This window comes from Vombatus ursinus, unplaced genomic scaffold (genome assembly GCF_900497805.2).
Source record: "Vombatus ursinus unplaced genomic scaffold, bare-nosed wombat genome assembly UNPS02014935.1, whole genome shotgun sequence".
NCBI lineage: Eukaryota > Metazoa > Chordata > Mammalia > Diprotodontia > Vombatidae > Vombatus > Vombatus ursinus.
In genome coordinates, this window is record NW_020954713.1 from 2,119,314 (window position 1) to 2,145,899 (window position 26,586).

Genomic DNA, 26,586 nt, shown 5'->3' on the forward strand with positions numbered 1-26,586 from the left:
CTGTGTGGTCAAAGACAAGTCACTGCCTTTGTCTCGGCCTTAGTTCCCTATCAGTAGAATGAGGTGTGGTACTTCACGGCCTCTGAGGTGCCTTCTAGTTCTAAACCTATGATTCTCTGAATCAACTCAAAAGAGCAGTGTGTCCTGGATGACGGGATGTGGGAATGTGGGAATGTGGGCAGAGGACGATTGAAGAAAGGCTCTGAGGCTCACTGGGGATGGCATTGAGAATTGGGCGGAAAAGGTAACTAAAATGTTTGTTTCCTTTGACCCACGGGTTCATTGCTAGACATTGGTTATCCCAAGGGTGTCAGAGACAGAGAGAAAGGTCTCACATAGACCAAAGTATTCACAGCAGCACTTGTGAGGTAGCAGAGAAGTGGAAAGCTGAGAGGCAGGAGAGGGGCAGTGGATGTGGCCATTAGGCCGTAGCTGGCTTTAAGCAAGGCCTGGGTTCCCGATTCATCCCTAACACAAGTGCGTTGTGACTGTGGACAGGTCATCTTACCTCCTAGAGCCCCAGGCAGTTCACTGAGATCAGTTTGTAATCTGCAGTCCATGAACTTGTTAATATTTTAATAACTGAATTTCAATAGAATTGTTTCCCTTATCATCCTATGTGTTGTTTTTTTAAAAACATGGTTTTGAGAAAGGGTCCATCCATAGGCTTCACCAGACTGCCAGAGGGGTCCGAGCCACAAAAAGGATTCAGAAACCCTGCCCTAAGACTAACCCTAACCCTAGGTAGGGAGGGATCTACCTTGGTAGAGGGAGTGGTTCTCTATTTCCTACAAATGAAATCATATGATTGATTAAAAAAAAACCAATGAAACCATGGATGGCCATTGGTGGGGGGATTGCTAAATAGATTGTGGAGTCCATTAATCATGTAATGGACTATTACTGGGCCATAAGAAATGATAAATATGGAGAATTCAAAGAAGCTTGGGAAGACATAGGTAGTGATACCGAGGAAAGTGATAACAAAGAAACGCGCAGTAATCTAGAGGGAAGGAGAAGAAAAAGAAAGTAAGCGCTCTAATTATAATGACAATGGAGAAGAATTGGGAAAATGGGCTACAGGTGTGGGATCTTGCTCTCACAGTTAAGCAAGGCTGGTGGGCCAGCTTTGCTCATGTGGTTTTCTTTTCTTTCCTTTAAAATCTTTATTACAAAGGATGGCTTCCTGGGTAGGAGGTGGCAGTGAATGTGATGTAAAAATAAAAGATAGCAGTAAGAACAAGGTTTTAAAAAGAGCAAGAGATTATGGTGGCTTTCGAGCAGTTTCAGTCGAGCCAGATAGGAAAGAATGATGAGGAAGTGCAGGCAGCAAGGGGTGTAGGTTCCTTTTTCTAGGAGATACAGAAGGATCGTTTGAGGGGGTGGAAAGGTGAGAGGAACTTTTTTGTTGTAAGAATGAAAAGATCTGATCTGATCGCTCTCTTGGGAACTGATTCACACTGATGAAACTAGAGAGAGACTGATTAATCACTAAACCTTTATTAATTGAAATTATTCAATTTAACAAATATTTAATTAGCATCCGTTTATAGGGCACTGTGCTAGATGCTTAGATTTTAGTCTAGTAGAAAAATAAAGATGCAAATATAGATAATCTTTAAACAACATTATACTATGTATGTATTAGATACAAGTAAAGTGCTAAGGCTTCATGGAGTAAATGACTTTTGAGTTGGTTTTTTGAGGATGGGAAAGAGTCCTACAGGTAAAAATGGGGAGAGAACCCCCTCTAGGCCAAGAGTTTTATGAACTTACTTAAAAAAAAAAGATTTTAACTATTTCTTCAATGCAATTGGTTTCCTTTGTAATCTTGTGAATTTTTAATACGTTTAAGAACATTATTTTGAGAAGAGGTCCAAAGACTTTACCAGGCTGCCAAAAGGGTACATAAAACAAAAAAAGTTTAGGACCCCTTGCTCTAGGCAAAGGGAATACTGTAAACCAAAGGTACACAGGTGGGAATGACCGGGGTACAAGTAGAGGCCAGGGAATAGTGCAGTTTTGTTTGGAGGGTAACAGCTGAAGTCAGGAAATGTAGAATGGTGCCAGAGGTTTTGAATGACAGTCAAAGGGCTTTGACCTTTAGTTGGGAGAGAGAAGGAAGTCACAGGATTTTTCAGCACAGAAGTGACATAGTCAGGTCTTCTGTGGTTAGAAGCAGGCTCACATTGCAGATGTTCCCATCCCCTACTCTCTCTTTTGAACAATGATGTTTCCATTAAGGCAAGTTAAGAATTTCCCAGTTGTTATGGACTACATGACCTCTGTAGTCCCTTCGAGCTCCAAGTGTTTGATCCCTTGGGCAATAATGATGAGTTCACAGAGCTATGCCTCACTAGACAACTGGTCACAGCTATCTGCTTAGTACCTTTCCTACTGGTAGGTAAAGCCATCCTGGAATCCAGTTACAAAATCAGAAGGTGCTTAATGTGTATGAAATCAGAGCAGAGGGCCTTGCATGTTCTCGGGGAAATTTCTTTGAGCCCTCTACTTTTCTAGGAGAATTTCTTCCCAAATAACTGATCTTGGCCACTTAGATTCTGAATGCACTTTTCTCTGGACAGTGTCAGAGATGCAGTGACATGCCTGATTCCTCTTTGGCCTCCCTTTTATAGACTCCGTGCAGATCTCACCCGCCTGCTAAGGCAGCATTTCCTGGGACAAGTCACAACACAGTTAAATAGAAGACAGCTTTCTTTCCCACCAGGTACATTCCAGACATTCTTTCCCAAGGAGATCTGAGGAGATGTCTTCCCAGTTTCATTTTGGAGACTGGTCTTCTAAATAGATCATAGTTTGTTAGGCGCCCCCCCCCCCCAAAAAAACCCCCAATACCCAATATTGCCACATATTACAGCACAGTAAAGGAGAACACAACCTAGTATGTCTTTAGTTACACTGTAGGTAAATGTTTTACCACAGCCCAATCCTACACGATTTCTTAGCCCAGTGGTTTGGGAGTGGGGGGTGGTTTCTCCTGCCACTCACCAACCTCCTATATGTTAGAAGGATGACATTTCCGGGTCTAGGGGTGCTCTCATGCTCTGACCACAGAAGGCAGCCCAGGTGGAGTGCCCGAGGAGTGGGAAAGCCCACAAGTACTCCAGGAGTTCAGATGAGGAAGTGATCCCTGTGGCCTGAGGTAGTGGTGGAAAGGCTCCAGAAGGAGTGGGGCTCGAGCAGAGTCCAGGGTTCAGAGGGGCGAAGAGAAGTCATTTGATGCAGCAAAGTGCATCCTGTCCTTTCTCACATCTAACAGTTGCTGAGTCCTGTCCATTTTATTTCCACAGTGTTTCTTGTGTCCGTCCCATCCTTCCATTTCCCAGGGCTGCCACCCTCATTCAGGGCATTCTGAGGTGGTCTGTTAAGACCGGGAGTATAAGCAGCCTGGCTGCAGCAGGGGACTGGTAAAGGCCACAAGCTTGGGTGGGGCCTTGGATGCCAGACTGCACAGCTTGCATGGACAGTGCTCCTGCTTCAGCCTGAGGACTGGGCTTAGCAGGGCCTTTTCAGTATGAGGAGACATAGAGAAAGGAGGGCTAAGTGGGCCCACTCAGCGGCACCGGGGCTCAAAAACGTGGGGTTTGTGCAGAAACGATTCCTGAGGGAGAATTAGCTGCAGCTGCAGGACATGGTAAAAGCCAGCTGTTGTCTTGATAACGAAAGCATTGTTTCTGTTGTCAGAAAGACTCAGGATGCTTTTACACTTTTTGTCTGAGCTATTTGTTCTGGAGAGTTGGCAGGGGAGGAAAGAAGCACTGCCTAGTGAAGTCGCTGAGTTACCTGTAGAGTGTGCCGGGGAGGTTGGAAAACACACTCTTGACCACTGGCCTCCCCTTCCCTCCACTGCCCTCCTCCTTTTTCCCCTGCTCCCCACTAATCTTCTCCCCTCTTTTCCCCTTCCTCTCTTCCCTCCCCTCTCATCTTCTCCCCTCTTTTCCCCTCCCCTCGTCTCCTCTCTTCCCTTCTCCACCCCCTCCCCTCGCTCTCTCCATCTGTGTCTCTCCGCAGGAGGAAGATGCTATCATCCGCTGTCTGTCCGTCATCAGTAACCTTGCTGATCAGCTCTATTACCCCTGTGAGCACGTTGCCTGGGCCGCTGATGCTAAGATTATTCACATCAACTCTACCAGGTGGTGGATACTAAGTACGGCCCTCTGGGGCCTTTCACTTCTCCTAGGAATTGGACGGTGAGTGAAAAGATTGGATTATTTGCCTGCTCCAATTTGAGTTAATCTCCAGGAGGAAGCATGTGACTTTAGTTCAGAGATTTCTCTAATGGTTCCACCAAACAAAGGAACACTTGAGCTGACAGCCCAAGTGGATGAGGCTGCTGGTGACACATGAGCCATGTGAATTAAGAAACCCTCTTTCTATTGGTCAAGGGTGTGCAGGTGCCTGGAGCCAGGCACCGTCGTCATCTGAGCCGGGCTTTAGCTGCAGCCTCTCTTCTCAACCTGCTCCTTAGGGAGTTTGTATGTCCTTGGCCTTCTTCTCTCTATTCATGATGAAATCAGACCTTTCCCTCTCTGACCTCAGGAAGGAGAAATAATTCCAGAGGAGCTGGCTGCTCTGGTTGTTTCTAAGGGAGATAAGCTCCTGCAGAAAAATCTCTTGTGTCCTGCTATATTCTTAGCAAAAATGCCTAAATAAGACTGTCAGGTGTTTACCTGTAAGCTGAATTCATCCAAAAGCTTCAGTATCCAGAGGACTTCAAAGCAGCATTTTCCTTGTAAATCTCTTTATGCTAGCAGAGGTGCTAAGTGCATTTTAAAATTGTTTGCTGCGGAATACTAGTGGGAGAAAAGACATTTCCCCTTTTTAGACTTCAAATAATCACCTTGTTTGGATAATTAGCCATTTGGGTTTTTTTTGTTTTAGGCAGCTGGGATTAAGTGACTTGCCCAGGGTCACACAGCTAGTAAGCGTCGAGTGTTTGGTCTGAGGCTGGATTTGAACTCAGGTCCTCCTGACTTCAGGGCCAATGCTCTATCCACTGCGCTACCTAGCTGCCCCAGATAATTAGCCATTTGGAAAGGACTTCATAAAACCTTATTTAAAAGTAAAAGTCTTTGTTTTAATCTTGGAGTAATTTTTAGTGAGTTACCTTGTTTGTTGGGAGCATAGTCTCCTTGGGCCTCCCAGAACGCCATTATAGTAAAAGGACCAAAAAAAAAAATCACTTCATAAAGAAGATCAGTAGAGTTTCTCAGGAACAGCTCCTGCCTTCAGCAGCAAAGCAAATGTGAAAATAAAAAGTATTCTGCTTGGTAAGATGTGCAAATGGATGCTTTTTGTTTCAGGCTCTGCCTGCAGTCTTCAGAGATTATCTTTTGGAAGAGGTGGATCTGGATTTAAATCCCAGTTCCACTACTTGATACCTATGTGACCTTAGGCAAGTCACTTCTGTTTTCTGGGCCCCTCTAAAATTCAGGGTTGGATCAGATGACCTCTGCCCTCTGAGGTCCTTAGATCTAAATCCTCTGGTCTTCTCTGCTTCTTTGAGAGATAGATATGGCAGCCAGCCACCCACCATGTATGTTTTTCCTGATATTTTTTCTGGTCTTTGCAGATCACTGAAGATTATACTGAATCTGAGAAGGAAATTGAGAAATCCTGAAAGATCTGCTAAGTATGATTTCATCTTCTTTCTTATTCTTTCTCTCCTAGGAAAATTAGATCATAGTTCAATTACGTCAACTAATTTTCATGTCAAGTAGGAAGCAACACAAGAGGAAGAGAATCATTAGCAGATCAATCTAGTTATCTGAAGAGGTTGATAGAATTGCTTTTCCTATTGTCATCACTTCATAATGAGAAGGAATAGTAATTCCTGAATTCAGTCATATTCTGTTAAATGTTTAACAACCAGATTTGGGGGCAGGAGGGTGACATACATGACATACTTTTAAGTTTAATATTCATTATTAATATTTTCTCCATCACTTAAATGTAGAGCAACAAAAAAATCAAGTGCTGATGTGTAGTATTTGCCAATTTCTGAGGTGTAAATGCTCACTCTGAACATTTAAAAATCAGCTGAAGAGCTGATTTAAGCTGGTTTCAGCATACCCCTGCCTGAATTATTTCCTAAGACTATGGCTTATGGGGGCACGATTATTATCATGACAGAGAACATACAACGTCAGATCTGTAAGGGGTTTTAGAGACCGCCTAAAGACAGGGGCTCTTAACCTTTTCTGTATCCTTGACCCCCGAGGCAGTCAGTCTGATAAAGCATATGGAGACCTTCTCAGAATCAGGTTTTTAAATGCACAAAATAAAATACATAGGATTACAAAGGAAACCAATTATGCTGAAATATAGTTATCAAAATATTCCTTAAAAAAAGTTTATGGACCCCAGGCTAAGAAACCTGATCTAAACGAATCTCTTCCATCTGCAAAAGGGAAAATTGAGGCTGTCAGAGGGGGAAAATGAAGCTCAAAGAAGGGAAAGGACTTGCTCAAAGTCCCTGAGCTGCTCTGTTTTTCTGCATCCTGCCCCTGTCTTCCCCTCCAAAACCACAGAGTCAGTGTTTGAGAGCTTTGTGGAAGCCCATGTCATTGTCCTAACACTCCAACTGAAAACACAGCTTGGTTACACTTAAGCCTACAGGGACAAAGCTCAGCCTTTCAGCACCAAGGCAGGACCTGGCACCCCACAGCCCAGTGTGGAATCATGGACAAAGTTCTGGACTTGGAGCCTTAGTTTTCTTAGCACTTATTGTCTGTGTGGCCCACAGTGGGGCACTTGATTCTGCCAAGACTCAGTTTCTTCATCTCTAAAATGGGGTTGAGGTACTTGCAGGGCTGTTGTGAGGAAAGTACTGTGTAAGCCTTAAAGTGCTGTAGAGATGTTAGTATTATTATAAATACTTGTTGAGTTGAGTAGCAGAAGAAATAATGACTATAATGATGAAGTAACTAACTCATTTATTTATCAATGATCTGTGATTTCATCTGTGTGGGAACTGTCTCCACTGAAGTCAACTTCAGTCCATGAGTAACTTGCTAGATAAAGCCCCTTCCTTGTGCTAATGGGCTCATTGTCCTCGTTCAGGGCCTCATTACCTCTTATGGGGACTATTGCAGTAGCCTCCTAATTGGTCTCCTGCCCCCAGCTGTCACCTGTTCAAGCCACCCTCCATACAGATGTCCAGGTCTGACCAGGTCACTCTCTTGTTCAGGAAATCCCAGGGGCTCCCTCTGGCCTCTTGAAGAAAATAGAAATTTTGCTTTATCTTCTGAGGCCCTTCCTCGTCTAACTCAAGTCTGCCCTGACAAGTTCTTGGCATACTGCTCTCATTTACACATTGAGGTACTGGTCACACTGACTTTTTTGCTCTTCCTTGTACTTGAGATTCCATCTTCCATCTCCTTGTCTTTGCCCAGGCTCTCCTCCCGACCTGGAATGCACACCCTCTTAACCTTTGCCTTATAGAATCCTTAACTTCTTATAAAGCTCAGCTCAAGGACAATCTCCTACAGAAAGCTGTCCTGACCCCTCCTGAAATGACTTTGTATCTCTTTGGCTGTAAACATGCTGTTCCTTGTTCCCTGCCCCCTAGAATGGAAGTCTGCTAGTTTCTTAAGGTCGGAGCTAGGATAATGCCTAGCACATAGTAGGTGCTTAATAAATGCTGGTTTAATGAATCAACTTACTTGTTGAACAAGCCTCAGAGAATTGCCTTAGACCCTGAGAAGTCATGTGACTTGCCCATAGTGTCACAGCTAGTTAGTGTCCAGTATGGATTTGAACCCAAGTCTTTCTAACTCCAAGTACTTGATTAAGCCAGAATTATACTTGAAATTCATTTACATAGTGTTTTAAGGGTTTACAAAATAATTGCTTCATAATAACCCTATAAGGTTCGTAACATAAATATTATTCTCCTGAATAATAGTCAATGATACTGCTAGTGTCAGACCTTGACAAGTTCTGCTGAGTCCAAGCTTAGGGCTCTTAATTTTTTTTTTTTTTGGCAAGGCAGTTGGGATTAAGTGACCTGCCTAGGGTCACACAGCTAGTAAGTATCAAGTGCCTGGTCTGAGACCAGATTTGAACTCAGGTCCTCCTGATTCCAGGGCAAGTGCTCTATCCACTGCGCCACCTAACTGCCCCCCTAGGGCTCTTTCTACAATTACCATGCCATCTCTCAAGTTGGTCATTGGAAAGGTTTTCTTTTCTTTCTTTTTTTTTGGGGGTGGGGGGTGAGGCAGTTGGGGTTAAGTGACTTTCCCAGAGTCACACAGCTAGTGAATATTATGTGTATATTAGGTTGGATTGAACTCAGGTCCTCCTGACTCCAGGGCTGGTGCTCTATCCACTGTGCCATCTAGTTGCCAAGATTTTTAATTAATTAATTAATTTTTAGTTTTCAACATTCATTTCCACAAGATTTTGAGTTCCAAATTTTCTCCCCATCTCGTCCCTCCCCCCACCCCAAGATGGCATGCATTCAGAATACCCCTTCCCCTAATCTGCCCTCCCTTCTATCTCCCCTTATCACCCCTTATCTCCTTCCCCTTCTATTTTCCTGTAGGGCAGGGTAGATTTCTATACCCCATTGCCTGTATATCTTATTTCCCAATTGCATGTAAAAACAATTTTTAACATTTGTTTTTAAAGCTTTGGTTCTATATTCTCTCCCTTCCTCCCTCCTCATTCACCCTAATTGAGATAGGAAGCAACTTAATACAGGTTATACATGTGAAACACTTCCATAGTAGTCATGTTGTGAAAAACTAACTGTATTTCCCTTCATCCTCTCCCCTCCCTCCCCCATTTATTCTGTTCTCTCTTTTGACCCTGTCCTTCCTCAGAAGTGTTTGCTTCTGATTACCCCCTCCCCCAATCTGCCCTCCCTTCTGTCATCTTCCCCTCTCTTGTCCCCTTCCCCCTCCTATTTTCCGGTAGGGTAAGATAGATTTCCATACCCAATTGAGTGTGTATGTTATTCCTTCCTTAAGCCAAATCCAGTGAGAATAAGATTCACTCATTCCCTCTCACCTTCCTCCAATTCCCCTCCACTGTAAAAGTCTTTTCTTGTCTTGTTTTGTGTGAGATAATTTACCCTATTCTACCTCTCCCTTTCTCCTTTTCCCAGTATAATCCTCTCTCACCCCTTAATTTTATTTTTTAGATATCACCCCTTCATCTTCAACTTACCCTGTGCCCTCTATCTCTCTCTCTATCTATATATACATATATTTTTTTTCCCTCCAACTACCCTAATACTGACAAAGGTCTCATGAGTTACAAATATCATCTTTCCATACAGGAATGTAAACAATTCAACCTTAATAAGTCCCTTATGATTTCTCTTTCCTGTTTACCTCTTCATGCTTCTCTTGAGTCTTGTATTTGAAAGTCAGATTTTCTATTCAGCTCTGTTCTTTTCATCAAGAATGCTTGAAAGTCCTCTATTTCACTGAATGTCCATTTTTTTCCCCTGAAGGATTATACTCAGTCTTGCTGGGTAGGTGATTCTTGGTTATAATCCTATCTTCTTTGACCTCAGAAATATATTCCAAGCCCTTCAGTCCCTTAATGTAGAAGCTGCTAAATCTTGTGTTATCCTGATTATGTTTCCACAGTACTTGAATTGTTTCTTTCTGGCTGCTTGCAATATTTTCTCCTTGACCTGGGAACTCTGGAATTTGGCTATAATATTCCTAGGGGTTTTTTGGGGGATCTCTTTCAGGAGGTGATTGGTGGATTCTTTTAATTTCTATTTTACCTTCTGGTTCTAGAATATCAGGGCAATTTTCCTTGATAATTTCTTGAAAGGTGATGTCTAGGCTCTTTTTTTTATCATGGCTTTCAGGTAGTTCAATGATTTTTAAATTATCTCTTCTCGATCTATTTTCCAGGTTAGTTGTTTTTCCAATGAGATATTTCACATTGTCTTCTATTTTTTCATTCTTTTGGTTTTGTTTTATGATATCTTGATTTCTCACAAAGTCACTAGCTTCCAGTTGCTCCATTCTATTTTTTTTTTTTTTTTGGTGAGGCAGTTGGGGTTAAGTGACTTGCCCAGGGTCACACAGCTAGTAAGTGTCAAGTGTCTGAGGTCGGATTTGAACTCAAGTTCTCCTGACTCCAAAGCTGGAGCTCTATCCATTGTACCACCTAGCTGCCCCCTCCATTCTAATTTTTAAGGAAGTATTTTCTTCAGTGAACTTTTGGACTTCCTTTTCCATTTGGTCAATTCTGCTTTTTAAGGCATTCTTCTCCTCATTGGCTTTTTGGACCGCTTTTGCCATTTGGGTTAGTCTATTTTTTAAGGTGTTACTTTCTTCATTATTTTTTTGGGTCTCCTTTAGCAAGCTGTTGACTTGTTTTTCATGATTTTCCTGCATCATTCTCATTTCTCTAACCAGTTTTTCCTCTACTTCTCTTCTCAAAATCCTTTTTGAGCTCTTCCATGGCCTGGGACTGATTCCTATTTTTCTTGGAGGCTTTGGATGTAGGAGCTTTGACTTTGTTGTCTTCTTCTGGTTCTATGTTTTGATCTTCTTTGTCACCAAAGTAAGATTCTGTGGTCTGACTTTTTTATGCAGTTTGCTCATGTTCCCAGCCAATTACTTGAGTTTTAAACTCTTTGTTAAGGTAGGGGTCTGCTTCCAGTGTGGAGAATGTACTGTCCCAAGCTTTGGGGGTTTTGTGCAGCTGTTTTCAGAGATACTTCTAGGAACCTGTAAATTTTCAGTTCTTCCAAGGTGGTATGATCAAGGCCGAGGTGCTTACTCCTTTCCTGACCTATGCTGTGGTCTATAAGTGACCACAAGCACTCTGCCTTGGAACTGTGAGGAGGATTCCCTCTCCACCACTACTACAAGCCCCACCACACTAGTGCTCCTTCTCATCCCAGGACCACCACCCAGTACTATGACCAAGATCCAAGCACTGGCAAAGCAGGAGAATCCTGCCTCAGCACCAGCAAAGAGATCCTTGCAATCCCCCTCTGATCAGCTGCTTGAAGACCCCTCTGTCTGTGAGCTGAGAGTTCTGGAAGCAGCTGCCACCGTGGGGCTGTGTCAGGACTGGGGCTGGACCAAGCTTCTCTCTCATTGAGGTCAGACAGACCTTTCCTACTGACCTTCTAAGTTGTCTTTGGCATTTGTGGGTTGAGAAGTCTGGAAACTGCCACAGCAAGATTTTATTTTTTTTTATAAGAAAATGTCCAGGATCACCTTAGAAAGAGTTGAAAGCCAAAAGACTCAGGTTCTAATTCTGACTCTCTCACTAACTTGCCATGTGAATTTGAGGAAATCCATTAACTTGTCTGTGCCTCAGTTTCCTTATCTGTAAAACAGAGAAAGTAATACCTGTCTCAACCTCCTCACAATATCATTATGGCACCTGAAGGAGATAACTCTTGGGAAAGGACTGTGAAGAGTTAAAAGCCTTATAAAAATACAAGGTACGATAATGTCTCCAAAGACAGAAGAGCTCACATCTTTAGGACCCTAAAGTTTGCAAATGCTTCCTTCACAATAGCCCTGTGAGGTAGAAGAGTAAATTGAGCTTCTAAGAGGTGGAGTTGTGTGGAACCACACAGTAAGCATCTTAGGTTGGCATTTGAAGCCAGGTGATGCTTTGCCAACAAAGAGTCTTCCTACCCCCCCACTCCCAGCTCTGCCTTGGAGTATGACCTTTGGTCTCCTGGCTCCTGGGCTAGTACTGTTGCTGCTTTACCACCCTGCCTCCCTATGGGATCCCTTACCAGGACAGAAGCATTTTCTGTTTTGGCTGCCTCAGACTTGTTTACATCTTTCTCCAGCCTTCAACACAAGTGGTCTGCAGAGCTCCCCTGGGCCTTGGGGATAGGTCAGATTGATACAATTAAGAGTGGCTTATCTCCCCTCTATAATCTGCTTTGGTCAGGCCACATGAGGAGGGCAGTCAGTATCAGCAAGGGCCTTGTGAAGATCAGCTCAAGGAACTGGGGACCTTGAGCCTGGAGAAGAGAAGGCTTAGGGGGAAGACAGTAACTGACTTCTCCTAATTAAAAGACTCTTGTATGTGTAAGTTTGTTCCTTCTGGGCCCCATAAGACAGGTTCTGGAGAAGAAGCTGCAAATTGCCAATTGAGGCTGAGTGACAGGACAAGCTTCCTAACCAATAAGAGTGATACAGAGGTAGACTCGGTAACTTTTGGAGGTGGCAGGGGGTTTTCAAACAAAGGCTAGATAAATCCTACTTGGGTGTCATTTTTAGACCTGGGTTGCATTAGATGGCTGCTGAGGAGGCCCCTCCCAACTAGGAAATTCTGTTTCTGTGACTCTGTCTCCTATTTCAGTAATGATATAATGTACTATCTTTTTTTAAACTAACTAATTTATTTTTGGTTTTCAACATTCACTTCCATAAGCTTTTGAGTTTTAAATTTTCTCCTCCTCCTCCCCCTCTTCCCTCCTCAAGATGACGTACAGTCTGATATAGGCTTTTTATACACATTCCTGTTAAACATATTTTCACATTAGTCATGTTATAAAGAAAAATTAGAACCAATAGGATGAATCACAAGAAAGAGGAAACAAAACAAAACAGAAGAAAAAAAAAAGAGCAAATAGTATGTTTCGATCTGCATTCAGATTCCATAGTTTTTTCTCTGGATGTGGATAGCATTTTCCATCATGACACTTTTGGAAATGTATTAGATCTTTGCATTGCTGAGAAGAGCTAAGTCTATCAAAGTTAGTCATTGCACAACGTGGCTGTTACTGTGTACAACGTTCTCCTGGTTCTGCTCACTTCACTCAGTATCAATACATATAAGCCTTTCCAGGTTTTTCTGAAGTCTGCCTGCTCATCATTTCTTATAGCACAATAGTACCCCATTACATTCATATACCACAACTTGTTCAGCTATTCCCCAATTGATGGGCATCCCCTCAATTTCCAATTCTTGGCCACCACAGAAAGAGTGCTATAAATATTTTTGTACATGTGGATCCTTTTCCTATTTGTATGATCTCTTTGGGATACAGTCCTAGAAGTGCTATTGCTGGGTCAAAAGGTATGCACATTTTTATAGCCCTTTGGGCATAGTTCTAGATTGTTGTTTTGGTTTTTTTTTTGCAGCCAAAAACAAAGTTTATTGAAGATTTGCCATATTAGCTAGATTCTTAAGGAATCTGAGCATCTATGGGCTATTGGCTAGATTGTAAAAATCTGCGCATCTTAATGGAGACAAGATGGACCTTATATACAGAAGGACTGTGGGAGGGATCTAGAGACAATTTCCACCCGTTTTTCTTCTCTGCTACAATATCGTTTTAACTCTGAGAGCATATTTTTCTCTAATGTCCCAAAAATGGGCCATGCCTCATAATTTTCCAGGTGATACTGAGGCCAAATGGTGTTGCAAAAGAATACCAGCCTTTTTTCCCAATTTCGTAAAATACAGCCCAAAGGCAAATCTTCAGGAATTGAAGAGGATTGACCCTTTGTGGGTGTGGGGACTGGAAGTCCCTCCCTCCTAAAAAAAGATTTAGGAATAAGACATCGGGAAACAGACAAAAAAGTCAAAAACCCAAAGAAGTACGTTAATTTTTCCCAAGTCCCTGGCGCTGAGAGAATTGAGAGGCTCATATCCATGGTCTTGAATAGAACCACTGGACGGAGAGCCTGAGAGCACAAGTCAAGCCTTCCTAGTTGCTTGGAAATCCACCAATTAAAGAGTAAAAGAAAAAAAAAGAAAAGGGATTAGGAGAAGAGGGGAGGCTTACGTACCTTCCAATCCTGGCTGGTGAAGAGCTTGGTATAGGCAGTTTTTCCCGGTCAGGGAAATATATGATGCGGGTTGGAGTTCAGGGGTGCTGGGACCCCAAAATCACGATACCCGGGTCCTGCCTGAAAAAATTCGACCCAAGCCTTCTTGCAGCCAAAAACATAGATTCTTAAGGAATCTGAGCATCTATGGGCTATTGGCTAGATTGTAAAAATCTGCGCCCATAGTTCCAGATTGTTCTCCAAAATGGGTGGATCAGTTTACACATAGTATGCTATCTTAGACATAACTTCTGGAGTAAAAAAAAAAAGCATTTAACATCTTTTCTTTTTCTGTCCTCCACAGCAAATCTTTTAGAAGAGAAACGAAGATGATTGAAACTCAGGTGAAGTCAGAAATTTTAACCCTTCTTAGCAATTTGGCTGATCTAGCCAACGCCATCCACTGGTTGCCTCCAGGATTCCTCTGGGCAGGACGATTTCCTTTCTGGCTAGTGGGTCTCATGGGCAGCGTGTCCTCTCTCATTAGTATGTACCAAGCATCTGGGCCTCACTCTGAAAAGTCTGATGACTCTTGACATTGATGACTGGTTTGAGGAATACATGAATGTGACTGAAAACTCTTGATCAGAGCAGGGGGTTATTAGGATAAAGGCTGGGCTTTTAATTGCTCAGAATAATAAGATGACTGAGAAATTTAAGAAAGAGATCCAAAAATTACTACTGCTGGAGGGGGAGAAACAGGACAGGGAAGTTTAATTTAAAGGAAGAAGACCATTGGGAGATGTGTGGGCCTGAGGGGTTTTTCCCATGGGACAGAAGTGAGACATCTTTTGGCCTCTTGTTTTGCAAAACTCCAGCAGTGTCACAGTGGATTCAGAAGGATAGTTCAGGCATTGCCACCTATGGAAAGAACCTTGCTATTCATAGTCCTTGGAGAGGGAAAGTTGGGAACCTGGCTGAGCAGGCTCTGGTACCCCCAGCTCTCTGGCCATTCCTTCCCCTCAAACCCCAGAGCACCAGGTTTTTTGTTGGTGGGATGTTGTGGAATTGCCAGTATTTGTAGGCAAAGGCTAGGACTTCCCAGCTGTTCAGGGCTTGCCCTGCAGAGAGAGGACCAAATACCACCTTCCTCAGGTCAGCTTAAGTTCTAAACCTTGGCAAGCCCTCCTGGGGATTTAGCTTTGTGAATGGTTGGGCTATTCTGCAGACCACAGACTTCTCAGGGATCAGCCAACGTTAGTATCTAATAGACTGCTTTTGCCTTACCTTAGATTTGTCTTCAAATAATATGTTAGAAAAGGGGATTTCTTTTAGCTTGGCTGACTGAAATTCAGTTCCTTCTCACTTTTTTGTTAGACAACAGGAAATGTATCTTTTGCTGACATTTGAAAAGCTGTGAGATGTAGCAGAAAGCACCCTGGGCCTGGGAATCAGGGGCCTTGGGCTCCTATGAGGACTTGGTGCGTTCATCTAGCCTCTCTGGGCCTGTCTCCTAGCCTATAATAATATTTGCTCTACTTTTTTCCACAAATATAACAAAGATCAAATGAGGTATCTATAACACCACAGGACTGTGAGGCAATATTATCCTTGGCATCTAAAAGCAAATCAACTAGATTTTGATTTTGAAAATAAGTTTTTAAAATATTATGTGCTAATGACAAACTGATGAAACTTTGCTCTGATATAGAAGAATCATCTAATATGTATCCAATAATAAAATGGAAATAGAAGATCAAGCTTTGCCTGGCCTCCCACTGTGGTCTGCTGTTACATGCTGCTGTTTGCACACAAAGATGTGACTACTGACCCGTCATCCACAGGACTTCTGTCTATTCAACAAGCACTCATTAATTCAGTTCAGTTTAATAATTATTTCTTAAGAGCCTCCCACGGACTTGGGGATTCAAAAGCAAAAATGAAAACATCATCTCCTATATGCAAAGCTCTGTGACCCGAGATCTTAAGATAAATAAGACAAAGTATGAACTCCTTAAGGCATTTACAGTCTTACAGGGGAGATAAAACACAATAAACCTAATTCCACTGAGGGTATGATACATGCACAAGAGGCATCCCAAGTGATCTGAGGTCAGGTGAGGGTTAGAACAGCCCTGGCTGGAAGGATAAACAAAGGCATCATAAAGGACATTGTGTTTGTGATAGGCCCTGAAGGATGGATAAGATGGCAAGAGACAAGTAGGTGAAAAGGGAAGCATGTATACTGTGAAGGGCAACGAATTTGGGACTAGGAGATCCCTGGGTCCAGGCTCTGCCACTTTGGGTAAACATCAGTCCTCATTGCTTAAGTGGCGATAATAATGCTTACATTACATATCCTCCTGGGTCAACTCAATTTAATTGACGTTTCTTAAGTACCTAGCGTGTGCCCGGCACTGTGCTAAGTGCTGAAGATACAAAGAAAGGCAAAAAACAGTTCCACCCCTAAAAAGCTCATATTCTAATGGAGGAGACAGTATATACATAACTAGGCAGTGTATACATAACAAAATATATACCTACAGGGTAGATGGAAGGTCATCTAAAAGGGGAAGGCACTAGCCTCTGGGGAGCTGGGAGGAGGGAGGAAAGAGGCACCAGGAAAGGTCTCCTGAAGAAGTAGTCCAGCTTTGAGTAAATCTTAGAAGCAATGCAGGGAAACATAAAAGGTGAGGCATCAGAGCATTCCAGACTAGGGCATAACCAACAAGCATCACTGAGAGTGTACTAAGTGCCAGGCACTGTGCCAAATGCTAGGGATACAAAGAAAGGCAAAAAACATGGTTCCTGCTCAGTCAGAAGTACACAGTCCAATAGGGGAGACAGTATGCAACCAACTAGGTACATACAAGATAGAGGCAGAGTATATTGGACAGGGAGATGGTGTGTCATGTGCAAGAGACAGCAAAATGTCCAGTGTCACTGGATTGTAGAGCTTGTGAATGGGAGTGAGAGGTAAGAAGACAGACTGAAGTTATAAGGGGCAGCTAGGTGGTGAAGTAGATAGAGCAATGGCCCTGGAGTCAGAAGACCTGAGTTCAAATCTGGCCCCAGACACTTACTAGCTGTGTGACCCTAGGCAAGTCACTTAACCCTGATTGCCCCCCACACCCCCCCTAAAAAATATTAAAAGCTTCACGTGCCAAACAGAGGAATTTGTGTTTGATCCTGGAGGAAATAGGAAACCACTGGAGCTCAGTGACCAAAGGGTGTCACAGTCAGACCTTCATTTTAGGAAAATCACTTTGATAGCTGAGCAGAGGAGAGATTGGGACGAGAGAGACGTAAAGGCAGAAGCTGCACTTGTCCAGCTGAGAGGTGATGAGGGTCTGACTCAGAGCGGTGGTAGTGTGAGTAAAGAAAGGACAGATATTAAAGGTGTTCTGAAGGTAGAAATGATGAGATTTGGCGAAGTTCTAGATATGTGTGGTGAGAGTGAGAGTCAAGGGTGACTCCAATGTTGCAGGCCTGGGTGACTGGGAGGAATGTGGTGCCCTTAATAGTGGATTTTGGAAGGATGAAGGTTGACGATAAAGATGAGTTCTGTTTTGGACATGTTGCATTTTAGATGCCTATATTATATCGTGTTTGAGATACCTAAGAGGCAGGGGAGATGCATGACTAGCTGAGTAGAGAGATTAGGGCAGATTATATATATCTGGGAATTATATGCTTGAAGATGATAATTGAACCCCTAGGAATTGATGAGTTTATCAAGCAAGATGATGTAGAGTGAAAAGAGAAGGGGGCCCAGGGCAGAGCCTTGGGGTGTATACCCTTGGTTAGTGGATAAAGACCCTGCAAAAGAGACTAAGGAGGAACAGAGAAAAAAACCAGTAGTCTCATGAAAACTAGAGAGGAGAGAATATTCAGGGGAATGTGATCTGCAGTGTCAAATGCTATAGAGAAGTCAAGGAGGATGAGGACTGGGGAAAGAATTAAGAGACCATTGTTAACTTTTGAGAGAGCAGTTTCAGCTGAATGAAGTCGGAAGCCAGATTGCAGGGAGATTAGAACGAAGAGAGGAAGTGGAGGCACTAATTGTAAACAGCTTTCTCAAAGGGTTTAGCTACAGAGGGAAGGAGAGATGTAGCTGGCTAGAGTGGTAGGATCATGTGAGGGTCTTTTAAGGGGATATGGGCATATTTATAGGTAGCAGGGAAGGAGCCAGTAGATAAGGAAAGATTGAAGATGAGTGAGAGAGATTAGGGATAATAGCGGGGACAATTTTCTGGAGAAATCAGGAAGGGTCAGGATCAACAATACATATAGAAGGGTTTGCCTTGGCAAGGAGAACCATCTTTTTTTTTTTTTTTTTTTTGGCTAGGCAATGGGGTTAAGTGACTTGCCCAGGGTCACACAGCTAGTAAGTGTTACGTGTCTGAGGTCAGATTTGAACTCAGGTCCTCCTGACTCCAGGGCCGGTTCTCTATCCACTGTGCCACCTAGCTGCCCCCAGAACCATCTTTTAATCTGAGACTGGAATGAAGGAGAAAAATAGTGAAGGAAGATGTGTGAGGAAGGTGAGACATGGAGGAGAGGAGAAGTGAATGGTCTCAATTTGAGTGAATGGCCTCAATTTTTTTATGTGACGTATGAGGTGAGGCCCACATTAGAGAAAGTTTTGGGGAGGAAATGCTGTGGGAGCAGAGATTTGGAACAGCTGCCGTGAGGGTCGGCTTGCGAATTACCTTGCCTCAAGGAGGGCCCGGCTGATAGATCAATTTGTAGTGAGCCCAGTCAGCATGGTTTCATGATTTTCCTCAGATAGTTAATACTATATGTATATGTGTGTGATTATACATATGTACGTATGCCTGTGTATGCATAAAGTAACCCCGGATAGGAGAACACCAACAGTGGGCAGCCAAGAGGGCCTCGTGTCAGAAATGGCGTTTGAGCTTGACCTTAAAGGAACCTAGAGATTCCAAAAGGTTGAGGTGAGAAGGGACAGCGTTCCAGAGGTGGAGTTAGAATGTCACATGGGGAGAAACAAGGAGACCAGTTTGGCTGAAGGTAGAATTCATGTGTGGGTGGTTGGGAGGGATACCGGGAAATCAGTCTAGAAAGATAGATTGGAGTCAGATTGTAAAGGGCTCTACATACCAAGCAGAAGAGTTTATTATTCTAGAAGCAAGAAGGAGCCATTGAAAGTATTTAGCAAATGGGTGGAGGATCACCTGGAGAGAGAAGCCTCAGAGGCTCTTTTTAAAAAAAGGTTATGTAGTCGTCCCAGAGGTCTGAATTTGAGTGCTTGTTAACAAGCATCTATTTCACCCACTACAGCCAGGCCCCGTGCTGTGTTCAGTGAGTGGAAAAGTGGAGTGAAGGGAACAGACATAAGAGATATTTGGGGAGTGGACTCAATAAGACTTAACAGGTGATTGGATATGGGGGTTGAGGTAGAAGAGCTGAGAATGACTCCAAGGTGATGAGCCTGGAAGGATAATGGGGCTTTGGATAGAAATAGGGAAATTAGGAGGAGGGGCCGGTTTAAGATACAGACTGGACATCCAGGTGATGTCCAACTGGCATTCTCAGAAAAGAGACGAGGGCTGGATATGTAGATATGGGGATTATCTTCATAGAGATGACAACTGAACCTGATGGAGTGCTTGGTGCTGTCTTCTTTCCTAAGCAGGATCATGGCCTTAGAGCTAGAAGAGACTTGAGGTCATCTGCTCCACTCATCATATGCTGTGGATGAGACCAAGTCCAAGAGAGGCTTGAAGTGACCTGCCCAGGATCACATGGGCAGTAAGTAGAAGAGCTGTGATTAAGCCCCAGTCACTTGACAAGAGATCCAGAAAGTGGTGCTGATATTACTAAGATAGAATAATACTCTCCACTCTTAATGGAGATAATATTGTTGAGTCTATTGATAGATCTCCAATCCTGAACTCTCTTCTGAGCGCCAGGTGTGCATGCATCTCTCATGTCCTTACAGGATGTCTCCACCTCCCACTGGCACATCAAAATCAACATGTTAAAAGCCCAGTTCACTATCTTCCTTCCTAAACCAGCGCTTCATTATGACTGCACTATCTTCAGCTGTGGTACTCTACCTCCTATATGTGAAAACTTAGAGGTTATTTTGGAATGTTTCCTTTCCCTCACAGCTCATCTCCGGTCGCATTACCAGTTAAATCCTTTTTGCCTCCTCTGACTTTACAAAGATTCTCATTCCTAACAGGTCTTCTCACCAACCATTCATTACCCCCTTGAATCCATCCTTGTTGCCAAAATAATATTTCTTATGCACAGATGTAGCTGTGGCCCTTCTTCTGCTTCCCAAGTAAAATTCAAACTCCTGTGCCTAGCATTTAAGGCCCACCACAACCTGGCACTATTCCACCTTTCCAGTTCATTCTATACTCCAGTCAAAATGCTGCACAAATCCCAACCCTCTCCTGCTTCTGGCTATTTCCTAGGCCTGGAATGACCTTCCCCCTCCTCTGCCTACTGAATTCCTTTAAAGCTCAAGACACCAGCCTATTCTCACTGTGCCCTTTCTTAGTATGGGACTTCTTCCCATTTCTGTCTTCAGTGCACTTGGCATGTAACAGTAGGGATCAGAGTTACTTGTATTTTTGTCTCATCTACTGACCAGACTAAAGGCTCCACAGAAGTAGACTTTATATCTTATCTAAACTTTTATCCTATCCTAGGGCAAGGCTCTCTGTAGTATACTTAATAAATGTTTGTTATTTTTTAGTAGAGGGGATGATGGATGGAGCAAGGTCACTGAAGGGGCAGCAGAGGGTGGGGTGGGATCAGGGCACAGGTCAAGCAGTGAATCCTAGTTGAGCAACTGTTATTACCCTGCAAGGGTGGCTACATTGCATATAAATGATCTAAAAAGAGTTGGGTGCATCAGAAAAGTAGGAGGCTTTTTTTTTTTTAGTGGACTAAAAATCTGTGTGTCATAAAATAAAAATTTTATATAGTGTGACATAGCAGACAAGGCTCGATCGATGGCAGACTGCATAAAAGGAGGCCTGGTGTCCCCAAGAAAGAAGCTGACCACAGCTGTACCTATTCTGCCCTAGTCGGCCCACATTTCGAGCACTGTGTTCAATTCCAGTTACCAAGTTTTAGGAAAGACATTACTAAGTTGGGACGACTGTAGAGGAGCACACACAGAATGGTGAGATTGTGGCCTACAAGGATAGGTAGAAGGCACCTGGGTGCTTATCTTAGAGAAGATTGGGGTCGGGGGACACGGTGCCTAAATAGTTTAAGAAACGTCACGTGGAAGAGAGATTACTCTTGTTTTGTTTGGCCCCAAGGGTGGAAGAAAGTGCAAAGGGTATAAATTCCAGAGAGGGATATTTAGGTTCCTTTTCAGGAAATATGCCAAACAACCAGAACCATCTCATACTGGAGTAGGCTGCCCTGGAGGGAAAGGGGGTTGGTTCCCCCATTAGGAGTCTTCAGGGGCAGGGTGGGGTGGAGCCGGACTACAGGACCTCTGAATGCGCCCAACTCCTAGGGGCCTCACAGCGAACGCGGGAGACTACATTTCCCAGAACCCTCCGTACGCTCCCTGCGGCCGGCGGACTCCATTTTCGGGATTCGCCACGAGGAGGGGGATGGTATCGACCCCAAGGAATCATTGCCCGAGCCACCCCACCTCTCCGAGCTTGTTTCCTCATCAGTAAAATAAGGTGGAGTTGGACCCTCTGAGCCCTAGCGCCGGGATCCCTCTGGTTGGAGGCGGATACTCCGAGAGTCTGCCCCTACCCCACCCCCATCCCCACCAAGTGAAGGAACAGGTAGATTGTAGAACCAAGCGTCGGGTATCTCGCCCCGGGGTGTTATTTTGTCTTCCGCTAGAGTTTCCCTCGGCTTCCTTAAGAGGCCCAGGCCTGGTCTGGGTGGAGGAAGGAGGTTGCCATGGAGACACATCCCATAAACTGGGCCCGGGTGTAGAAGAGAGTGGGCACGCTCCCTCCCCCTCTCAGCAGGGCAGCACAGAGGCTACCGGGAACGGTAGTCACAGGGTGCTTTCTGCGCAGGCGCACTCCACATCGGCGTTTGCACGCCTGGTCTTTTAACTCTCGTGTTTGTAGTTGTGGCCTTTCCAGACCCTGTAAGGAGCTGACCCCAACAATGAGCCTTCGGAATCCACATAGAGTCTTTTGTCCGAGGAGGTCTATGACCCTAGCCTGCGGATCAAGGGCTTGGGGGCGGGGCCACAGTCTGGGGTGGGGTGAGCCGCCCCTGGACGGGCTGCTTCTGGAGGCCCTAGAAAGCCAGTCAGGCATTTATTAAGCGCTTATTCTGTAACTTTCCTTGTGTTCACCCTTGGGGACACCACTATCCCCTGTCCTCAAGGAGCTTATATTTTAAAGGGAGACAACCGTAGCAGGGCCCCCTTACACGGTGGTGAGCGCTAAATAGAAGGGTAACTCAGGCCTGAGGAGGAGGGGGAGCATTCCAGGAAGGGGAAAATCCCTTCCCAGGGCCGTTGGGGTGGGGAGTGCCAGAAAAGAACGGGGCTCATCAGTCCTAGGGGTGCTGGGGTTAATAGGCGAGACCTTAGGGGTGGAACCCCCTAAGAGTGCTCCTAGAGCAAACTCCCAAACGTAGGGAGTGGGCAGCTCCCTAGAGGAACTGGGGAAGGGAAACCCATCTGGGGGCATCTGGACTAGTCTGAGATATTGGGGATTGGAGGAGCAGATCCTTCCCTTCCCCCCATCTTTGGCCCCTTCCCTGGTCTTCAGCTTGAGATTTGGTCCAGGACCTTTTCTCACTTCCTACCAGATTGACCCCATTTATCTTCCTCTATCTGATCTTGAATCTCTCCCTATCAGCCGGCTCCTTCCCTGTGATTTACTACAAACACATCATCTGTCTTCCCCCCCTTATCATTCCACTGAAACTGCTCTCTCCAGAGTCACCAGTGATTTCTTAATTGCCAGATCCAACGGCCTTTCCTCAGTCCTCACCTTTCTTGACCTTTCTGCCACCTCTGACTTTTTCAGGGTTTTCATGACACTGCTCTCTCCTGTTTTTTCTCCTACCTGTCTGATCCTTTTCAGTCTCCTATGGTTTGTGTCTTCAGGTCATCCATACCAACCACTGCTGTCCCTCAGGGTAAATGTCCTGGGCCCTTTTCTGTCTATGTACTAAATCACTTGGAAACGTCATCAACTCCCTTGAGTTTAATTATTTTTTCTATGCAGATGATTCCCCCATGTATATATCTAGCAATAACCTCTCTCCTGAGCACTGGACTCCTATAACCAAGTATTTTTTGGATATCTTGAACTGGATAACCTGTAGACATCTGAAACTCAACATGTTCAAAACAGAATTCACTATCCCCCACTGGGCACCCCTCCAAAAAAATCCTTTTTTTAAAATTACTAATACTGTCCAGGGCACTACTATCCTTGAAATCACTCAGGCTTGCCACCTCTGTGTCATTCTTAACTCCTTATTCACACTCACTGTACCTCCTTGTATCCAATCCTCTGTCAAGTCCTGTCTTTTCTGTTTTCACAACATCCAGATTCAGCATCTATCTACTGCCTAGTAGGATAGTTCTGGCCTGGCCGCTAGTAAGTTCCTGTCCTCAAGGAATTTTTGATCTTGGGGAAGTACCTGAAGTGGTGAATATAATGTATGGGTGGAGATGCCAGGGGATTCCGGAAAGTAGAGAGGACTAAGTGCTGTGGAGATATGGGCAGGTGTCTGGAGGAGTTAGTACCAGGCCTGAGGATTGAAGGAACAGAAGAATTCTAAGGAAGAGGAGACCCAAGACCAGAGAAGTTGAATTTTGTATCAAGTTCATGTGTCTGAGACACTGTCCCTGGGAACCCCACTATTGAGACAAAGGAGGAGTCAGAACTTGAGATGGTGATATTCCTGGGAGGGTGGGGATCTGCTCCTTCACTTCCTTTGACCTCCATCTTCATTGAGAGCTTGGAGGGTTTTACTCAGGTGACATTTCTAGCCTGGTCTGTATGAAGGCTACAAGGCAGGATACCATCTCATTTCAGTTGAACAGCACACAATTACTAAGTGCTACCCATACCCAAGAAGAACCTGTGCGTTGTTCTGAGGGCACAAAAATAAGTGCCCTTGTCCTCGACGAGCCCCTACATCCTATTTGAGATATAATGTCAGTCAATGAGCAGTTATTTGATGCTGTGGCAGTCAACCAATGAACATTTATAATGCACCTTGCTGTGCTCTGGGGGTACAAAGAAAGACTAAACATGGTCTCTGCCCTCGAGGAGCTCACATTTTAATGGGGGAAACAGCAAACAATTTCATATATGAGATACATGCAGGTGTAGATGGAGGGGCTGTAGTATTTGGGAGAAATGAGAAAGTCCCCTTGTGGGAAGGTGGCCCTTGAGCTGAGCCTTGAAGGAAGTCAGGGATTCTAAGAGACAGAGGTGAGAAGGAAAGCATTTTAGGCGAGGTGGTGCAGAGTGCTGTGTGAGGAATAGCGTTTAGGCCAGTGTAGCTGGACTAGAGAGGGTGTGGAGGGGAATAAAGTGTAAGAAGACTGCAACAGTAGGAAGAGGCCACCAGCAAGTTAATCCGAGGTAATGTAGTTGGTAAAGAGCATTAACAGACGTGGGGGCTCAGAGAAGGCTTTGTGAAGGAGGTGGTTCCTGAGCTAATCCTTGCAGGAAGGTAATGATTCTTAGAGGCAGAGTTGAGCATGGCTTGTGTGAATGCACAGAGGTGGGAGACTGTTGATTTTGGGGAATAGCTCGTACAATTTGACTGGAATGTAGAGTTCATACATGAATTCAGTTTAATTATATAAAGGTTAAATACCTCAGGTAATCTAATGATGTCCTGGGCACTAGGGATTTGAGGGGATGGGGACGAGGCCTGTGATGTCCTAGGTCAAGGGAGCTCTCCAGTGAGTAAGCCTCCTCTATCAATGCAGATCTTTTAACTACTTTGCAGTTTGTCATCTTAGGCACTGAGAGGTAAAGTGACTTGCCCAAGGTCACACAGCCAGTGTGGGTTAGATTTGAACTTGGGTGTTCTTGCCTCTGGGGATACAACAACTAAAATGAAGCAGTCTCTGCCCTCAAGAAGCTCCCTTTCTGGTTGAGGAGAGAGTATGGACAGTGTGAAATACTCCTCACCAGGGAGCTTGATTATGGAGGACCATCAATACCACAAGAGGAAATTCCTCCTATTTTTCCCTTAAGGCAATATAGCCACTGAAGGTTTTTGAGTATCATAGTTTTATGATCACATTGGTGCCTTAGGAAGAGAATGCTGGGAGGTAATGGGAAGGTAACTATAAGGGCCAGATTCAGAGGAGATGAGAGATCAAGGGCTCCAAAGTCTAGGTGGATGAAGGGAGCTTAGCTTGAGCTCTAAGAGCAGAGGAAGGTATAAGGGGCACAAATATCTGAAGGATGATGTGATAAAGTGACGACGAGGCAACGAAGGAGGAAAGGTCGTGCTAAGTGGCTCGTTTGATCTGCAAGCCTGGGACCATCTGAGATTTCTCCTTGTCCAAATGGGTTTCAAAATATCGTCCCCTGGGCGATAGCTAGCTCCAAGATTCTTGCTCTGCTTGTTAATCTTCCAGTTGAGTATCTCGTGGGATGTTTCTTTTTTAGCTCCGTACGAATCCAGCTTCAATAGCATGGCCCTTGGGAAATTATACCGGGTTTTGAAATCCCTGTTGCCAGGGAAGGAAAAGGAACATGGATACGCTTGGGAATGTGGAGTCCAGTTAGAAGTCAATGCTGACCTCTTGGTCTATTGTTAAAAGAAAAGACATGATGTCTTATAGGAAGTCATGGAGGGGAGATGCAAGGAAGTCCCAAAATGCTTCAGGAACATTAGGGCCACAGATCCTGGGCCTCCCTCTCTACTTCTCAGTGTAGGAGGCAATTCTCAAAGGCTCTAGTTTGTTGAGTACATGCTGATTTGCATTGGTTGGAGGGTGTGAACCTTTGCTAAAGAAATCACATGTCTGTGCAAACAACAACATCGAGACCCTGTTACACTGATGAGGAACAGTGTGTAAGATCATGGGACCATTGATTTGGAGCTGCAAAGACCCTGAGAGGCCATCTTATCTAGCCCTATCATTTAGAGATGAGGAAACAGACCCAGAGAAAGTGAAATGATTTGCCCAAAGTCACACAAGTAATCAAAGTCAGGCAGATTTGGAATCCAGGTACTCCACCTCAGGAGCCATGCTCTTTCCACTATGGTAGACGTTGCCCTAGCAGAGCGATGGCCAAGAAGAAGATGAGTTGGGCTCTCTGTCTTAGTAAGGTAGACTCCTATAACTTCTGTTATAGGGTTGTTGTGGAATTGGGAATTTAAGCAGAACTCTCAGTGACCAGTGAGGGCTCTGACAGCCAGTGGTTGTTAGGGTCATCGCTGCCAGGGAATTGGTGTCTGTAGAGCTCCTTCTAACCTCTGCAGGTTATGTGAATCCTGGGACTTAGAGGATTTATGGTGAAAGGCATACCTTTTACCACAACAGCTTGGACAGGCAAGCAGAACTATGGACCCTAAACAAGTGCCAGGGGCTTTTTCACTGGCTGTCCCCCATGCCTAGGACCTGCCCTGCCTGATCAGAAGAGGTAGATTCCCTCCACTAGGGTCCAACATTCTCCCTCAGCCCCAGATTAAGGTCCTTGAGGGCAAGGGCTGTTTCCTGTGCTGTTTCTCTGTTTTTATCTTTGACAGATTCGGCCACAAAGCTAGGAAGGTTGGGGGACATACTCAAACAGACTTAATCTGGACTACTCAGAAACTTGTTAGAATGACCGCCTGTCCATCTCCTGAGGGCCGTTGCCATATATCCTGCTCCTCTCTG

The 26,586-nt window shown here is 44.4% G+C and overlaps 1 protein-coding gene across 3 annotated transcripts in view; it reads left to right on the forward strand.

Annotated features, from left to right (window-relative positions):
- The window catches only part of PEX11G (peroxisomal biogenesis factor 11 gamma), a 21,972-nt gene extending 6,484 nt beyond the window's left edge, over window positions 1-15,488 (forward strand). For 2 of the 3 annotated variants that reach the window (XM_027844157.1, XM_027844159.1), the window contains exons 3-5: window positions 4,033-4,211; window positions 5,594-5,653; window positions 14,107-15,488. In XM_027844157.1, coding sequence (XP_027699958.1) covers window positions 4,033-4,211; window positions 5,594-5,653; window positions 14,107-14,338 — 471 coding nt within the window. In that variant the 3' untranslated portion in view covers window positions 14,339-15,488. Of the gene's footprint in view, window positions 1-3,685; window positions 3,825-4,032; window positions 4,212-5,593; window positions 5,654-14,106 lie in introns of those variants that run through there. The other variant, XM_027844158.1, reaches the window with a different exon arrangement.
- Window positions 15,489-26,586: the final 11,098 nt, after the last annotated feature.